A 19,248-nucleotide genomic window follows, 5' to 3' on the forward strand; every position below is an offset into this window, starting at 1 on the left:
ACTTAAAATTCCTTATTAGGCAAACCTTTATCAAACTATGAGTGACAGTTTCTTGATCTATTAAGTTCCCCAAAATTACCTCTTGCCGTGGTCTACTGGCATACCTAATATGTTTATATCCCCACCTCCCCATGTGATGGTAATGAAAGTGGGGTCTGAGCTGTGGAGGTGGCTCAATGGACCCAGCACTTGCTGAGCAAGCATGAAGAGCCAAAGTTGGGACACCCAGCACCCATATCAAAGCCAGGATGGTGTGGTGATCTGCCTGCGATCCCAGGACTAAGGAAGGAGAGATGGGGATCCCTAGGATATACAAGCCAGTTACACTAGCCAAGCCAGCAAACTGTGGGCTCAGAGAGAAATCCCGCCTCAGTAAAGTGCAGAGCAATCCAGAAAGACACCCGGTGCCAACCTCTGTACCCGAATATGCTCCTACAAACATACAAACATGCTTATATACAGAAGTTAGTCCTTTATAGAGTCAATGGGAATCAGTGCCTTTTGGTGTGTGTGGGGGGGAGGGGCTGGGTTTTGGTTTTTCCAGACAGGGTTTCTCTGTGTAGGTCTAGCTGTTCTAGAACTCACTTTGTAGACCAGGTTGGCCTCGAACTCAGAGATCTGCCTGCCTTTGCCTCCCAAGTGCTGGGATTAAAGGCGTGCGCCACCACACCTGGTGGAATCCGTGTTTTTAGAAGCCCTGAGAGCTCACTTGCTTCTTCCACAGTGAGATAATACAAAGAGGCTTTCTAGTAGGAACAGAGAAGCAGGTTCCCCACATACTAAAACAGCTAGTGCCTTGATTTTGGATTTCGCAGCCTCTAGAGCAATGGAAAATACCTCTCAACAAGGATTAAATTCAACACATGAATGAACCACTGGGGACACATTCAATTCCTAAGCTGTACCGCTAATGATGTGACTATTCCCATTAGATACTGCTCAGACCCTCAGATGTAAGGAAAAGGAGGTTAGCTAAGTTCACATAAACAAGAAGAAAAAAAGTTGCACTGTCTTTATTGTAAAATTGCATAGTACATAGATTGTGCACGCTTTTAAATAGAGCAGGGCAGCCCCCATGAAACTACCCTCTTGTGTGGGGCACTTCAGGCTGGTTTACTATGAGTAGGAAGCAGGGACCAAAGTGCTGCCTGGGCTTAAAAAAAGAACTATGATCTGATTAAGCAAAAGTCAGAGAGCTGAGGGATTTGAGTCCATCTGAGAATATTGAAAGAAGTAGAGACTTTAACTGGGCTCAAAGGAAGCATAGGAAAAGGGTGGAGGGGACGCATTGATGTCAGGGGACAGGAATCAGGAGCAGCTTGTGGAGGGAGAACAAGGAGAAAAGAGACAAAGGGCTCATGCCTAGTGCCCCAAACTGAGATGAATGACACCTGCCATGAGTGTGTCCAGAGACAGCACTCTGGGTAGCCCAGATGCATGGTCTAGGGCATTACCATGGCTACAGAAAGCCACACATTAGAAAAATAACTTAAAAGCTATACAATCGTCATTATAAATATTTTGACTTGTAAAACTAGCTAGTGTTGGTTACAAAAAGGTTCACAGTTACTCTGAAGAGAGCGGTATCTCTATTGCACAGTAGTGGAAAGTCTGCTCTGATCCCCGTGTGTAAACAATCCCTTCTCCTCAGTGACGTCAGGACACAGAGAAACAGCATTTGCTGTAAGCAAAGCACTTGGGTACAAGGCACGTCAAAGCTGTCAAGCTCTACTGGAAGCATGAGGGACCCACGGAGACCCACTTCCTTTCCCATGTGGCAACTTTGCAGTTGGTTCAGGTCTTGAATCAGACTGCAGGTGACGACAGTCTTGTCATGGAAGTCCTGTTCTCATTCCACAGTTACAGACTTGGCTAGGTTTCTGGGGAAGTCAACCTAAAAAGAAAGACAGAAGGACAAAGGATGAAGCTCACTTGAGAAGGTCCTTGCTTAGCATGCAAAGCCATGGGTTCCATCTCCAGCACCTCTTAAAGCAGGCACATATGTAGACAAACTTGGATAGCAGGAGGATCAGAAGTTCAAGGCCAGCCTCTACCACATAGCAATTTGTTCAGTATCTCACAGGTAACATGCTGCTTCTGCACTCATGTACACAAAACCACATGGGCAATTAAGAACGAAGCTGTGACAAGTGGTGGTGGTGCACACCTTTAATTCCAGCACTCGGGAGGCAGAGGCAGGTGGATCTCTGTGAGGTTTGAGGCCAGCCTGGTCTAGAGACCCAAGACAGCCCAAGGTATACAGAAAAACTGTCTTGAAAGATCAAACCAAAACAAAACGAAGAATAAAGCTTCAGTAAACAAAAAATAAAAAGAACAAACAAACAAAGAAACAAAATCTACTTTTATAGGATTGGGGTGTACCTCAGAGATAGTGTCTATATAGCACATGTAAGACCTTGGTTTGACTGCCAGCACCAGAAAAATGAATTAATGAAAAACATTCATGTTTTTGGAAGAATACACATGAATTTCACAAGGCTGTTACTTAGAGTAGAGACTAAGAAGAAAATTGAAGATGGGTAAGAGAGTAGGCTTCCACTGGTCTGAAAAACATGTTTTATTTATATGTCAAGAAAAAATGAAACAAATACAACAAAAAGTTATCAAATATCAATATGGATGACATTTAGGTGTGTCTGGGATATTGTTCTTTAGATATAGTTTTATAAGCTTCTCAAAATAAAATTGTAACGTAGCATCTATTCTTTTTTTTTTTTTTTTTTTTTGTACAGTGAATTGTATTCTTACACATTTACTGGTGAGATAAATCATTTCTTTTCTAAGCTGTAATCTGGGTGTAAGCAGTCTCAAAATGTCAAATCATTTTCTCCACAAGGATAGATCTTAAATGTGGGACAAAGATGTGCATACAAACATGTTCACTGTGGTATTATTCATAAAAGCGAAAAATTGGAAACAGTAGCCTCTTTTAGTAATTCTTCACAGAGCCATGTTAAAAGCTTGGAATGGCAGTCGCAGAGATGTCTCAGCAGTTAGTGCTTTGTTCTACCTGAGGATGTGAGTTAGATTCTCAGCATCCACATCAGTGGCTCTCAACAACCTACAACATTAGTTCCAGGGGGGATCTGATGGCCTTTTGGGACTTCTGGGGAAACTGTATATGTGTAGCATATAGTTGCATAGACACACATACAGGAATATAAATAAAAATGTAAAAATAAAAAAGGATTTCAAAGGCATACTATACGACAATTGAACGTTGCACCTAACATGTTCATAAAGGTGAAAAAAAAACTTAGTAAAATAATACAAGGAAGAAACCGAATTTTAACTTTGAGAACAGTAGTAATTATTTATTTATTTGTATTTTGGGTCTCTCTTTGTATCACAGGCTGCCTCACATTTGTAGTTTGCCTGCCTCAGCATTCTGAATGCTGGCTTCTAAGTGTGTTTCACCAGACCTGCCTTGAAAAATGTTTGTTTGTTTGTTTAGGCAGCTTTTAGGGAATATAAACAACCTTAAAATGAAAGTTACTTTAAATGATAATATTTTTCCAATGAGTATTTTAATCCAAATAAGTGTTTAAAAAAAAAAACAGCAACTTGTCCATTACAAATGGCACAATGACACATCTGTATATTGAAATGATACCCTGTGCCCATAACTATGTACAAATTCAATAAAAACAAAAATGCACTGGTAAGAGAGAACCTTTAGCTTTCTGTTTAACTCTTTGCTGTGTTTATGAAAACTTTGGACTTACGTCATAACCTCGGAGGACAGCCAGGTGGAAGGACAGAAGCTGGAGTGGGATCACGCTCAGGATACCCTGGAGACAGTCCACCGTATGGGGAAGTTCAATGGTTTTATATGCAAACTTGGAACTCTCTGTGTCATCCTTGGAACACAGTATGATTGGGCGACCCTAAAGCAGAGAGAGGGGGTCATAAAATACTGTGTTTCTGAAAGAAGCAAACCCTTTCCTGCACCGAGTATAGTTTCTGGAATTTTCTGGAGTCAGCAATGCTATAGTGGTGACATTGTCAGTTAGGTCATGTGTATGTCATGTGTGAAGGACAGTTGTACTTCTTGGTGTATTTCTTCCCCTCTCCTGGTCAGGTGACTGCCCCTTGCATCATCATTCAGCATCCATTTGTTGACTAGCATCACAGATGCCTTGTCCTGATCTACTCCTAGCTCTTCACAATCCAGCGATGAAAACAGAATCATGAACAAAGGTGAATTTTGGATAAATGCCACAGGGGCAATAAAATGTTAGTGAAAGAAAGTGATAAGTTTTATATGATGTTAACACTGACTGTCAACTTGACCAGATATACAATCCCCTAGGAGACAGGGCTACAAGCACATCTGCATGTGATTATCTAGATTATGTCAGTTGAGATGGGATAATACATTCTGAAAGTGGGTAGCACCATTCCCTTGGCTTGGGTCCTGGACTGTAAAAAAAGGAGAAGGTAAACTGAGGACCAGAAAATGCACTTTGACTGGCTGCTTCCTCAAACTCCTGCTACCATAATGGGATATTATCCTTGAGCCATGAACCCAAATAGATTCTTAAATTGCTTTTATCAAGATTTTAACAAGTGAAAAGTGACTAGGAAAGTTGGGGGGGGGGAGCGGAGGGCAGAGCCAAGCAAGCCTGGTCTACATAGCAAGTTCAAGCCAGCCTTGGCTATGTAGAAAGAGCCAGGTAGCTCTTTACATTGGATTATGAAGCTATTTCTGCAGAAACTCCTCCCTCCCTCCTTTCCCTCCCTCTCCTCTTCCACCTCACCCTCTCCACAAAACAATAGAAAGAGCCAATGCAAAGAAAGACTCAGAGGAAAGAATGAGTTTGACATGAGTGGGAATCAGGGCAGGTAGATCACCTGGAACTCAGTGGGATGTGGCAAGGGGTTCCGTTATGCAGAATGGGAGAGAGGTCACTATACTCTGATGGGAAGCTTTGAGAGGGATTTCAGTAGGAAATAACACAATTGTGTCTTTATACTAGCTCTCTAGCCACTTGCTGAGATCTATGTGGCAGTAGCTGGCTTAAGCACCTTACTGGAATTTGTCTACCTGTGATTTCATGAATCTAAGTGGTCTCTGCCCTCCTATCTCCACGAGGCCAGAGAATAATCAATCTGGCTGGTTAGCTCCTGGGAGGGATCCAATCTACCCTCAGACTTTGAGCAACTAGAAGTGTCATTGTCCACACTGGACCCCTTGGACTATACTTGAGTTTATTGCTAACAAGATAACTCGGTCTCAGGATGGGGACTGACTATGCTCGAAAGAGAAACTGTGATTAGAAAGTTGAAGATTTGAGTCACCAAAAACAGAAGCAGGGCTGCAGAGCAACTTCTATCACATGGTCCATGATTTAGTCATCATGTCTTCGTAATGAAACCACAAGGAAAGTCTTGACAGAGCTCAGGGGGCTCCCTGGTGACAGGCATCAACGAACCTGGAGGGGCGCTCACTGTAAGGACATCTTGGACTTCACACTATGGCTTTCTCCCCTGGGGCAGGCCCTAATTTGAATCCACTCTAATAATACTTTAATAGTAAACACTGCACTTTCCTAAGTTCTGTGCACTGTTTCAGAGAGTTACTGAACATGAGGGGTTTTGGAAACCTCCAAATTTGCAATCAGTCTGAGGCTTGGGTGCCCATTAGTTCCTAATGTGTTGAGTGCGATGGGAGCCAGTCCTATGAAGAACTGTGTACTTACTCTCTGAAGACTGATTTAACTTTGCAAAGTTAGCATTAACATTATATTACAGCAACCTTGAGAGAAAACTTCTCCCCTAAGATGCTGCCTTAGAAGCACCTCTGTCTCCAGCCCTAGGATCCAGGGCAGCTCAGAGAGAGACTGGTCACTGGCCCTCACTAAGGAGCGGGAGGATATGACCTCAGGCTCACTAGTTCCCTGTCAAAATTGCATGGTATTCAAAATGGCCCAATAGGCCAGTGAGATGCCTTAGTGGATATATCTCAGCCAACAAGCCTGAAGACCTGAATTCCAGCCCCAGAACCCACATGATAAGAGGAGAGAGCTCACTCCTTCAAGTTGTTCTCTGACCTCCACACATCTGCCTGACACATACCTGCCTCTCCTCCACATTAAAAGATAAGTGTAAACAAAAGGGGACAGGACAGAGTGTGGTCACACCCATAGACAACAGCCAGAGGTGATGGCATTGGCTGAGACGGGCACGTGTGGTACGAAACAGGAGAGCAGAGACATCAGTCCCTTGGAGAGCCCTCACCTGGCGGGCAGTGACCTGCTGCAGGGCATTCTGGCATTTGGCAAAGCAAGGATCCTTCATGATGACCATGATGACTGGCATCTGCTTGTCGACGAGAGCAAGGGGCCCGTGCTTCAGCTCTCCGGCCAGGATACCTTCTGAATGCATGTAGGTTATTTCTTTAATTTTCTAGGATGACACAAGGTGGGATCAGTGTCACACTGGGGAGGTGGGGGCCACAACAGAGAAGACAGAGGGACAGAGGAAAGCTGGGAGAGGGAGGTACTCGAGAGGGTAAGAGCTGAAGTTCTCAAGGCAGACGGGCATATATAGATGGGTCAACAGCAGCAAGGGATGCTCTGGGCCGGGAGAGAGGATGGGCTGCTGACCAGAGCATGAACAAAGCCCAGATAGTAACCTTGCAGCCCCCAGGCACAACAGTGACACCTCTCTTCAGTTCAGGCACAGCCATCTACCCAGTCTAGTTTGCCTTCACCCCCACCTCCAACCCCTTGGCAAGCCACGTGGTCTTCCCGGTTACCACAGATAATGGTGGCATTGTATTCTACTTAGATATTCCCGTATTCAATTAGCTGGTTAACTATTCTCCCAAGTTTAGATCCTTAATCACATCTAAAACAGTTGCTTAGCTTGACCTGTCTAGTAAATTCCCACACTGTGGGCTATTATCTGATATATATATTTTTCCCCCTCGTTCAGGTACACATACCTTCACTCATTCACCATAAAGTCTTCATCATTGCACTGACGAGAACGTTTAAGAAATATCCCTCCACGTGTCTAGAGCTAGTTAGTTACTTGGGTCAGGCAAACCCCATGAGGAACGAGGCTCCTCCTTGGAGACCACAGACAGCTGGAGTGCTGGCCTCCAAGTGACCACACTGGGGCCATTGACTTGTGCCAGCAGCAGCCCTAAACACTCCTTTCTTTCCTCAAAGACCAACTTGGAGACGCAGTTGAATGTGCATCTTTCATCAGCAGTGCTCTGCTGCCACAGCTAACCCCCACAGCCAGAGAGCAGAACTGTCAAAAGGCTGGAAGTTCACCCCGCCCAGTCTGTGCCTCTTCTGTGCCCCTGTACGCCTGGCACTCTGTTCCTCAGGCAGGAGTCAGACTCTTGCTAGTGAGCTGAGTTCACAGTGCAGAGATTGACTGATGTAAAATGTACCAGTGGTGATCTTTATAGTCAACCTGGTGGGATTTAAAATTCCAGAAAAAAAAAAATTCCTGGGCATGTGTGTCAGAGAGTTTTTAGGTTGGGTTAACAAAGGAGACCTGCCGTAAGTATGGGTAAGGTTGTTCCACAGGCTGGTGTCCTGAACAGAATAAAAAGCAGGAAGGAAGCTGAATACCAGCATCCATCTCTCTGTGCTCCCTGATTGTGGACAATGTGACCAACTACCTTGTGCCTTCTCTACTGTGGTGGACTGCACCCTCATACTGTGAGCCAAAACAACCCCTTCCTTCCTCCAGTTGCTTTTATCAGGTATTATGTCTTGGCAAGGAGGAAAGTAACTGACTCACAGGTTTAGTCTCTGTCCCATTTATTTTTTTTAGCATATAGTCCCTAATCTTATGATATTCAAAGTGAGAGATGTCTTTCCTTGCTAATGATAGCTACAGGATAGGTCTGTACTATCTAAAACCAAGCAGGTGTACAGGGTTAGGCTTTTCAACTTTACACATCCTTGCATAGCAGACTCGGGCTCGAGGCTAGGTTCATCCTCAGAGGCCAATGACTAAATCAATTAAACTTATGTAAGGAAGCCTCCATAAAAATACAAAAGGATGTCTGGAAAAGCCTCTAGATCTCTGAACAAAGGGTTCTGGAAGAGTGGCACGGTCAGAGACAACAGGGAAACACCATATCCATTCCCAGACACCTTGATCTGTATGCGTATCCCTGTATCTGGGGTTCATCAGTACCCTTGGTTCATAGCTTTCACAATGAGCCAGTGACACGAGGGAAGAGTTAACATGCATAAGATGTGTATGTTGAAAGTTGGCACTCAGTGGTCAGTTTACTCCCAGATACAACCACCTGTAATATTCTCTGAATGTCTCTTGCTCATTTCCTGACTGGATATGATAAGGAGAGTTGCCAAGATGCTTGGTGCTCCTGTTGTGGTTCCCAGAGCTGTCTGGACTGGAATACGGGATGGCTTTTGCTCCACGTGAGCATCCTGATCTACAAACAGCAAACTAATGGTGAGAAGTGTGCCAGCCTAGACTCAGCTGTGCCAGCCTTACACTTCCAGCACCTTGCCTCAGCTTTCTCTCAATATACTGGGAATATATTGTCAGGGAACAAAATGACCAGTCATCAGTTAAAAAATATTTGCTCATTGCTCTGGGAATACAAGCTCTGCCCCCTTTGGAAGTGTGAGGGTCACAAGGAAGAGCTATAGAGATCTTGCAATTTTTAACTACCAAAAATCTTTCCCCATAGGTTGCTTGTGGTAGTGGATGTGAATTTGGCTCAGTTCCCCTATGCAATCTGTGTGTATAGGTGTCCGCGCATGTCCGTGTGTGTGTGTGTGTGTGTGTGTGTGTGTGTGTGTGTGTGTGTATACGAATGCACGTACACATGCCTCAGTGCTATTCCTCAAGAGCCATCCACTTTTGAGACATGATCTTTCACTGGGACTTGGTGCTCCACAAATAAACCGAACTGGCTGACCAGTGAGCCCCAGAGATGCTCCTGTCTCTACTTGCCCAGTGCTGGGATTATAAAGCACATACCAGATTTTTTTTTTAAACAAATAAATTGTCATATGCCAGGCACTTCAAAGAGCTTCACCCAATAATGCCTTGTTCCTTTCTCCCCAGTGGGCTGAGAACTCCCTGGGAACAGATACCTCCTTTACCTATTTTTGTGACCCCAGAGTAAGAGCCAGCACCCAACTCAGGCTCATGAAGAGCCTAGAGGGTTTGCAAACCCCTACCTTCCAATGTTCTCTATACCCTGTCCTCCTTCCCACTGGCTCCTTTCAGTATCTCCTAAGCCTGCCTTTGTGTTGCCCTGGGAGACTGTGCTGTCAGCTACAGTGGAGACTGGGCAGAGAAGGACTCACCAAGGCACCTTCCAGGCATGTGGCATAGTTATATCCCCGTCCCATCACTAGGAGTGACCTTTGCGTGTAGAGCTCCAGGGCCAAGTCATGGATCTTCTCATCCAGGGATAATACTTCCTTGATCAGCTCTAAGCAATGCAAAGAGACAAGGGACAGAATCGAGTCATTCTGACTTCCAAATATTCACAAGGCAAACCACCAGCTATAATAGGGTTTAGAAACTTAGGCTGCTCAGGAGACTGCTCCCAAGCTTCATTCAGGCAGGCTTTAAACATAGGTCTGTCATCATTTGGGATACTGTCCAGGAACTTGTCAGCTTAGCAGTTCCTGTTTGTGTGAGTATGCTTCTGAACATCCATAAGATAGGCTACAAGCTGTCATTTTCAGCTCCATGATACAGGAAATAAACCCAGAACCAGCGAGATGAAATCACCCACTGAGAAGACACAGGACTGAAATTCCAAATGAACTCCTCAGTTCCTTGCCCTGGGCTGGGTCCCAAGGCGAAGTCAGTGCGAGTCACCCATTGTGATCAAACTTCCTGGTCCCAGGACTCTCTTACATTCTTACAAATTCTTGTCATCCTCAAGAGCCTATGTTCTTGTGAGTAATAGCTCTCAATATTTATTGGATTTGAAAATAACACTCGTCAGCCAGTCATGGCAGCGTATGCCTTTGATCCTGGCACACAAGAGGCAGAGAGATAGGTGGATCTCATGGATCTCTAAGTTCAAGGCCAGCCTGGTCTACCTAGTGAGTTCCAGAACAGCCAGAGCTACATAGTGAGACACTGTCTCAAAAAAAATAAATAAATAAATATAAATAAATAAATAAATAAATAAATAAATAAATAAATAAAGGAACACTAGTTAAAAACGTCTTTTCAAGTGTTGATTCATTCATTTCAATAATAAGAATAAACTTATAAGGATATATTTCTGAAAAAAATAAAAACGCGAGGAGATTGGTATTTGAACAGCTCTTTGGGCCTAAGTATAGCAAACATGGCTCTGGCAGCCCTTGCCCTTCCTCCCATTCCTCTCCATTCCCTTATGTGACCAATTCCTCCCCAGAGGCTGACCACCTACCCAGCTATCAAAGTACTGAATGAAGTCCAGCAATCAAAAGTCCCCTTTGGCTACCTTAATTCACATGCCCCATCAAAAGAAACCTACTTATCCTAACATGGGGTTTTCCCATTTTCCCTTTATAGACTGCCTTTTGCCTATAGGCCAGTCTGTCTCCTTTCCATCCAGAGGCAGTCGTTTGTCCCTCAGGGCAAATATCCCTTTCTCTTCTTCCTTTTTCCTCTCCCCTTCTCCCTCATCCTGTATCTCCTGTCTTTGTCTCTTGTTCTCTGTTCTTTGTCCTTCTGGGACAAATAAATCTCCTTTGCGCTGAGAACTTGGTCTTGGAGTTTTTTTGTGCTGATTCTGGTCCTTTCAGTATTTTTGAACATCTTTAAAAAAATATTTTTTATTACATCCCAGCAAGAGGGAAGCAGAAGTAGGTGGTTCTCTGTGAGTTTGAGGCTAGTCTGGTCTACAAAGAGAGTTCCAGGACAGCCGGGGCTGTTATACAGAGAAACCCTGTCTTGAATAAAACAACAGGGGTTTGGAGGGGGTTAAAAGGAAAATTAAGAAAAACGATTTTATTATTTGTATGTGTGAGTGCATGCACGTGTGGAATGTCAAGTGTATGATGGTTGGAGAACAACTTATAGGAATCAGTTCTTATATCATGTGTGTTTGGGGGACCAAACTGGGAGTTCAGACTGGGAAGCAAGAGTCATTACTTACTGAGTGGTCTTATCAGCCCAAAATCTTTATGTATATTTTTAGAATCTGAATTTTTAGTAAAAGAGTTGATACCATAGATTTTTTTGCATTTAACCTATTGTGATTTTTTGTCATTATTATTTTAATATGTAACCAAGCCTTTCAAAGATTTATATTTGGAAAAGGGAAAGGTTTAAAATGTCTTCAAATAGTTGGGAATGTTCTTAGATTCTGCATCAGACAAGAAGCAATAGTTTCTTGAAACGGGGAGCTGCAAGTATGGAATCTGAAACATAGATGAACTTTCTCTTCTTTGACCTGATCTGCATTTAAATGGCTCTTTCACTCAATTTGATGGCATCTTGCAAAGGCCCAGAGTTAGACAAATCTAAAAATGGACACATTTAGTTACAAAAATCACCTCTTTAAAATCGCCAACTTTAGTTTAAAAAAAAAAATCTTCAGCTTTTGGTTAAGTTAGTAACAAGCTTTCCAAATTCTAAATGATGACTGGAAAGTTGACCTTTATAATTGGCAACAAGCCCTGTTGTTTGTTTCCTTTGAAGAGCCTGGCTAACTTGTTCATTTGAAGGTAAACATCCTCTGCCACTGAAGTCAGATCAGCTTGCTACATAGGCACTGAAGCAGCCAGGAAAGGAGGGAGCTGGATGAGGTCAGATGCTGAGGCTTTAAATCTTGGCCTAGAAAGATTTGCTGGGAAGGTTTGGAGGGGGTTGTGGAGTAGGATTTACCAATGTGTAGAAAGGTCTGGAAAGAGAGTAATTAACAGCCTCCTTTACAGAGAGGAAAGGAAGAGAATGACCCAGAGCTCAATGATTTGGAAATAAGGAAAGCTACATTCTGGGACTCACCGGGTAAAGATCTGAGACCGCGGATGATCTCTTGCCTCCTGTTCTGTAGAGAAATTCGATCTTCAGACATCATCAAACCAAACATCACCAGAGAGATGAACTGGCTGGTGTAAGCCTGAGGGGGGAGGGGGTAAGGGGACTTTAGACAGCCATCTCGAGGTGTTTAAAGAGATAGTAGAGATAAACAACAACAGGAACAAGGACAGGAAAAGGATGTAATGACAAAGTGAAGAGAGGAGGTGGAGAAGAGCGGGGTGCAATTGCAAGGGTATATACCCATATATCTTCATGCCAACACCCAGGTTCTCCCTGGAGAACACAACTCGTACCTTGGTGCTGGCCACCCCAATCTCGGGCCCTGCGTTGATGTGGACGCCACAGTCGGTCTCCCGTGAGATTGAGCTGCCCACGGTGTTGGTGATGCCCACGGTCAGTGCACCGCGATCCTTACAGTATCGAAGTGCCAGGAGCGTGTCTGCAGTCTCACCTGCAACACGGGGGTGGGGGGGGGGAGGGGGGTGGGGGGGATATGCTGTAAGTGCTGCTGTTAGGCCAGCAAGCACCCTCTTCTCCCCTACTCCCTTCCTCCTCATTCACCCCTACTTATCCCACTTGGAAATTCAAAGTGCAGCCAACCTTTGGAAAAGAAAACCCAGGCTCAACATCTTTCCTGTTGTTTCCTAGTCTGAATCTCATTACTATTTATATAGCAAGCACTTTCTAATCCTCAGGTCAACTCTGTGGGGGTGGGGGTGGGGGTGGGGGCTGGGGTTCCATCTTCATTTCCGTTTAGACTGAGGAGTTCAGAGAAACGCAAACATATCCCCATCCAGGCTGTGGTGCTCCCTGGGTACAATTTGTTGAGGTTTAAACATTGAAAAACAGGACTGCCCACTTGGTGATTCTCAAGTAGAACCCATTTGAAGGAAGTATTTCTTGCAATCTCCCAGTGTGGACTCAAATAGTTTTTCTAATTAGGCCACATCAACAGGTTTATGCATAAGCCAGCACCAACTCCCTATTTGTCAATTTTAAAGAAACTCAAAGCAATATGAGGCTGACCATGACATGAAATACAGTGACTTTCTAATCCTGATTGCTCCATCCATGTGGCCAAAGCTCTTGGCTGTGCTCACCTTAGTTCCTGACCTGTCCCCAAAACTGACGGTCTAATGCCCCTTTGCCCTTTTCTTTTAGACTTCTGGGTGACTCTAAGTCAGCATCAGTTAGAGAGGCATGAAGGAAAGGAGAAAAAATGGTACTAGCTGTGTCAGCCCCTATCTCTGACTTTGGTAGCTTGTTTACTTAAATCTCACTTGAAAACCCAGATGGGGAGACTGGCTCAGTAGTTAAGAGCACTGACTGCTCTTCCAGAGGTTCTGAGTTCAATTCCCAGCAACCACATGGTGGCTCACAACCATCTGTAATGGGATCTGATGTCCTCTTCTGGCATGTCTAAAGACTGCAACAGTGTACTCACATATGTAAAATAAATACATCATCTTAAATAAAACAACAAAAACCAGATTATGTCTGTACAGAGTCCAATAGACTGCCACTACACTGTTTTCAGATTTTATTTTGCCTTCCCTCCCCATTCATGAACTACATTTAGACTCTGAGGGGAAGGTCAACCCAAAGGCAGTTTATTCAGTGGGATGGTGAATGTGTCTGTACTAGTTTTTCCTCAGCTTGTTGTCAAATGAAAATGGTATTAAAAATTCAAAATGGAAGCAACATTAAAATACCCTCTATGGTATTAGAATTGTATGCAATTTTTTCAGTTGTGAGCATGACATCACGGGTTTATGCTTTGTCATCTTTGTCTCACACTCTGAATTATCTGTAAAGATAGATGACATGATGTTGACATCAGCTTCCATATGATACAGAGGTGGAGACAGGTGAATTGCACATATGGATGACCCAAGGTTAACTTGGCTGGTAATTTCCAAGGGTAGATGATTCATTACATGCATGTTCCTGCTTTTATAGAGCTTTGGAATTCAGCAAAATTGAAACATTTCAAAATCCTTCTGAAATCTCTAGAGGCAACTCCAAGGATATGGCTCAGCTGGAGCACACCTTTACCTGGTGTGAGGATGGCACCAGGGTAAGGCTCACTCAGCTAAGGGAAAGTACTCCTCCCTTGACCAGAACCTCGTCTCTCTATGCTTCCCCCTGCTGGACAGTGTGGGAACTGCATACAGCTGGCCTATTCCATCACCCACTGACTATAAAGATGTGACTCTCAACCCAGCAGTAGAATTGAGATTCTTTTGCCCTCTAAATTAAGTATAGAAAACATTTAGGAGCATGTAGGTGAGTGTTCTTGGAAGTGATAGGAGGGTTAGAATGGCAGGGGAAGCCAAAGGGCAGGGACTCTTAGACCATGCCAGCTTCTCCTAAGGCATAGAGGCAGCTCCATGTATGCAGCCTCAGCCATGCTGAGGAGGGCTAGGTGGCTCCTTTAAGTCATGCATGCTTCTGTGAGTAAACTCAGCAACCTCATGAGCTCATTAAGCTAGCCTGGGGTGGAATCTTTTCTTTGGTCTGTCATTGGTACCTATGTGGGGTGAAAACATGTTCGTTCACATTTCCCCAGAGAAAGTCACACAACATCATACAGCATTGCCAGTAACCGATACTTTGGGGGATTTAAATGACCCAGTGCATGAGACCATGCATGGTCATAGCTGGCACATAGCTGATGCACAGAGGATTCATTGGAAGAAGAGAGAGGGTGTATACAAAAAGAGGGTTTGGAGACAAGCCAATGAAAACCTGGCCATGCTGCCCGTCTCCCTTACCTGACTGACTTATGAAAAAGCAAACATCATCCCTGAACACAGGTGTGTTCCTGTCCAGAAAATCACTGGCAAGTTCAACCATCACGGGGAGCTCGGTCAGTTCCTCTAAGACTTGCCGTGTCTGAAGCCAAATAGAAAGAAGATTGAAGTTAGTGACAGGCTTTATAGGGACACAGGGCATGTAGGCTTCTAAAGACAGTTTGTGACACAGTGCCTTGCTGTCCCGGTAGTGTGGGGACTTCAGCGGGCCATCTTGCTAGGAGAAAGGGCTCAATACACTTTTTTTTTTTTTTTTTTTTTTTGGTTTTTCGAGACAGAGTTTCTCTGTTAGCCTTGGCTGTCCTGGAACTCACTCTGTAGACCAGGCTGGCCTCGAACTCAGAAATATGCCTGCCTCTGCCTCCCAAGTGCTGGGATTAAAGGCATGCACCACCACTGCCCGGCTCAATACACTTCTCAAGCTGGCTCATGGGAATGAGAACAAGGTTGTGTTCAAGTTCAGAGGCCAGTGCATGGCACCATCATGCTTAGCATTTTCATCTTGACTACCCTCCATTTCCCAGGACTACCCAAGGTCTGGGATATTGCACTTACAGCCACAGCGGCATGGTAGCTGGTTCCACAGCCAATCACAATGAGCCTTCGGCATCGTCGAATCTCCTTCAAATGGTCCTTCAAGCCACCCAGGAGCACTGCAGGACACGAGGCAGGGCATTAATGTTAATATGTATGACATAATAAATTTGACTGCATTCAGTGGAGGAGGGCACAGACAAGGGCTTCTTACTGGGTATGGTGATTACCTGTGTTGGTCTCAAAATTCACCCGACCTCTCATGGTATTAAAAACGGACTCTGGCTGCTCGAAGATCTCCTTCTGCATAAATGCACTGAAGTTACCTGGTCAGGGAAACATCAACAAGGTAAGTACCTTTAATTTAGATACATTTTCAGAACTTAACTGAACCAGAAAATGCCTAGTGAAACTTTGTAACTTTTTGCCAAGATGTTACCATGCCACAGTGCTAATAGTACCCATAAATCGCCCCCCTTACAGGTTTTAAAGAGTGTCTGCAGGTGTTTTCCTGTCTGATGCTATGGAAACAAGTCAGATGAAAGTTGGTTAGACACAATGACAATCTCCAATTTACACATTAAACCTTTTGGGACCCCTTCATCTCTGGCTTCGGAGATCACCTCTTCTTCAAGGCAACTCCACAGGGACTCTTGGAGGACACCTGCCTTTCATTATTTGCTGCAGTTCCATCTGTAAGGTCTGGATGGCTCGGGAGGGGTCGTCACTAGCTGAGCGCTTGACTCGGTGAATGGAAAGTTTCCCATCAGCCACTGCAGCAATATCATCATCTTCTAAGAAGATGACCCGGTTGGTGTGTTCTATGATGGCACTTGAAGGAAGAAAAAAAAGACATCAAAGGTCATGTTCCACTCTTCAAAGTTACAAGGTGGGCTGGAGAGATGGCTCAGCAGTTAAGAGCACTGACTGCTCTTCCAAAGGTCCTGAGTTCAATTCCCAGAAACCACATGGTGGCTCATAACCATCTGTAATGGGACCCAATGCCTTCTTCTGGTGTGTCTGAAGACATTGACAGTGTACTCATATAAATAAAAGTTAATTTTAAAAAAAAGTTACAAGGCAGCGATGACTTGTTCTTTCTCAAGCACGGGATCTTTATCATTTTAGGCATGACAGTGACATTACAGTAAAAAGATTGACAGACAAGTCTTCCTGATGCTCCCCTCCATGCCTTTTTCCTCCCACAATTATTTCAAAGTCTAGCCTTGATCTTATAGGATGTATGAAAACACACCATCAATTCAGCAAACATTTCTATTTAATATCTCTAAAACCTTAAGGACTAAATTTTAACCTGTTAGGATACCCAAATTTCCTTCAAACTTAACAATTCATCTTGAAATTATCAAATAGCTACTGTGTTCAAATTTCCCCTAGGCAATCTCATGGATGACTCTTTTATAACTGGTCTCTTCAAATAAGTCACAAAATCCATCTCACCTTAGGATAGGGTTGGGAAAACAGACTATTCTGATTATAGAGGGAAGGAAATAAGTACTTGCTTTAAACATTTTAAGGTTTATATTTATTCATGTGCCCATGTGCATGGGGGACAGGATGGGGAGTGCTACAACATGTATGTGGAGGTCAGAGGGTAACTTACAGGAGTCAGCTCTCCCCTTCCATCCTGTGGGTCTGAGGATGATCTTGGCTGCAAGGGCCTGTACCCACTGAGCCATCTTGCCCACTCAACACTTGGCTTTTAAAACCAGAGAGTTTGTAAAGACAAGCTTCTGTTTATAGAATAGAATCTAGCTAATAAAGAACAAATGGTAGAACAATCATTTTATGAATTCCTAATTATGACTAGCTCGAATCAAGGATCATAAATGGCTGTTGAAACCAAGAGATGAAAGCCAAGAGAATCCTCACAGTCATGAGTAGGGCTGGTGAGACTTGAACCTTGGACTAAACACAAAGGAGAAATGGTGGGTGGTGTGAGCTTTCTGATAGAAGGACATGTCACCTACGTAGTCTTAGCAAGTATCAAACCTGGGTAAAATTTAGCTTCTAGATACTTGCTGTGCTAGTGGGCTTTAACACTAAACTTGGCATAGCCTAGAGTCACCTGGGAAGGGAGGGGGGCCTCACTGAGGGATTGCCCAGATCAGATTGGCTGTGGGTGTGTCCAGGAGCGCCATAGTGACTATTAATTGATGGAGGAGGCTCATCCCACTGTGAGCAGCACCAAACCCTGGGCAGGTAGTCCTGGGCTGTCTAAGTAGCTAGTCTCCAATCGGCAAGTGAGCCAGGAAGCTAAGCAGCGCTTCTCCATGGTTTATGCTTGAAGCTCCTGCTTGAATTCCTGCCCTGACTTCCTTCATTGATAGGTGGTGACCTGGAAGTATAAAATAAAATAAACTTTTCCTCCCTTAAGTTGCTTTTAGTCACTGTATTTGTCACAGCCATAGAATGAAACTAGAACACTTGCAGATGCTAGTGTACACGATATTAAGCAACACCTAGGAAGCCAGGATGTGCGAGCAAAATCCAAAAGAGTGGTAAACTCATTAGATAAATAACCCAGCACCCCCTCCTCTCTCTCTCTCTCTCTCTCTCTCTCTCTCTCTCTCTCTCTCTCACACACACACACACACACACACACACACACACACACACCTGTGGAGAAAAACACAGACTTAGACTTATGCTACTTATACTGCAAAGTTAACGAGAGACTTCGGTTCTATGGCTTTGAGAAGACCCTAGGGAAAAAATCTAAAAGGATGGAAAGGCGGTCGCTCAAAAGGACGGTAAAAACACACACCCTTGCTTAGAGAGTGGGAAATAAAGAGCATAGAAGGAAAAAGCAAGAGCATCTTGCAATCAGGTCATAAATACTGCTGACCTCGTGGCATTGCCCTCCAGTGTGATTATTTGTGTGTTTAAATGCAATCATTATTTTACCCTACAAAACAAGTAGTAATCTATTAACAGCCATTAGGACCAGGATCCAGCTCACCTTTATCTTTTATTAGTCCTGGGCCCCAAGAATACTTAAATAACCTCTCTGAACTCTGCCCCAGTTCCTCCTCTGTAAAACAGGAGCCAGCCACTGTATCTTTACCCAGGCTGGAGCAGGGCACTGGGTCTGTAACAGCACATGCCGCTCTTGCCCCAAGGGATCTACATTTGTTTTCATGTCTGTGGAGGGTTTTTTGTTTTCTGTGGGTACCAATGTACCCAAAATTCATGTAGTGACATTATTTGGATGTGGAGTTGATCAGATGATGGGACCGTTCATGGATTTAGAGGTTATCACAGAAGAGGTGCTGTTATAAAAATGAACTGTCTTGTGACACCTTCACCAGATGCCAGTGGCATGCCCTTGGGCTTTTCCATCTTTAGAACCATAAGCTAAACAAATTTCTATTCTTTATACATTGTTTAGTCTGAGGCATTTTCATTGGGGTAACCTTTTTTTTTTTTTTTTAAATATTATATGAATGTGTATCTCTGTATTTTCAATAGTTAATTCTGTACCAGCAGAGAGATAAAAGCTGGCAGGATTTTTTTTTTGTCATTTCTATGTCTGATCACTGGATTATCCATTTTGTAAATATTTGTTCTTCCTCACCTGCCTAAAGGCAGTCTAGAATTGTATCGGAGGTTGTCTCGCTGCTGACTGGTTACAATAAAGAGCTGATGACCAATAACTTGGGCAGGAAGTAGAGGGCGGAACTTCTGGCAGAGAGAGCAGAAACAGGAGAATCAAGAGAACACGGGAGGGAACAGAAACAGGCCACAAGGGAGCAGAGAGGTATAGAGCTAGCCATGTGATAAGCCAATGGCTAGATAGTCTGGTTAAGTCAGATGAGCTAGCTGGGAGTTAGCTCATTTAACTATCTGGGGGCTGTTG

The 19,248-nt window shown here is 43.9% G+C and overlaps 1 protein-coding gene across 1 annotated transcript in view; it reads right to left on the reverse strand.

Annotated features, from left to right (window-relative positions):
• Positions 1-997: 997 nt before the first annotated feature.
• Positions 998-19,248, reverse strand: part of Gfpt2 (glutamine--fructose-6-phosphate transaminase 2) — a 46,873-nt gene continuing 28,622 nt past the window's right edge. The window contains exons 10-19 of the mRNA XM_034506633.2: positions 16,037-16,200; positions 15,599-15,694; positions 15,390-15,487; positions 14,796-14,916; positions 12,315-12,472; positions 11,986-12,100; positions 9,336-9,463; positions 6,262-6,429; positions 3,747-3,908; positions 998-1,894 (exon numbers count right to left, since the gene is read on the reverse strand). Coding sequence (XP_034362524.1) covers positions 1,850-1,894; positions 3,747-3,908; positions 6,262-6,429; positions 9,336-9,463; positions 11,986-12,100; positions 12,315-12,472; positions 14,796-14,916; positions 15,390-15,487; positions 15,599-15,694; positions 16,037-16,200 — 1,255 coding nt within the window. The 3' untranslated portion in view covers positions 998-1,849. The remainder of the gene's footprint in view (positions 1,895-3,746; positions 3,909-6,261; positions 6,430-9,335; positions 9,464-11,985; positions 12,101-12,314; positions 12,473-14,795; positions 14,917-15,389; positions 15,488-15,598; positions 15,695-16,036; positions 16,201-19,248) is intronic.

The sequence above is a fragment of the Arvicanthis niloticus genome, chromosome 6, assembly GCF_011762505.2.
Source record: "Arvicanthis niloticus isolate mArvNil1 chromosome 6, mArvNil1.pat.X, whole genome shotgun sequence".
NCBI classification, from domain to species: domain Eukaryota; kingdom Metazoa; phylum Chordata; class Mammalia; order Rodentia; family Muridae; genus Arvicanthis; species Arvicanthis niloticus.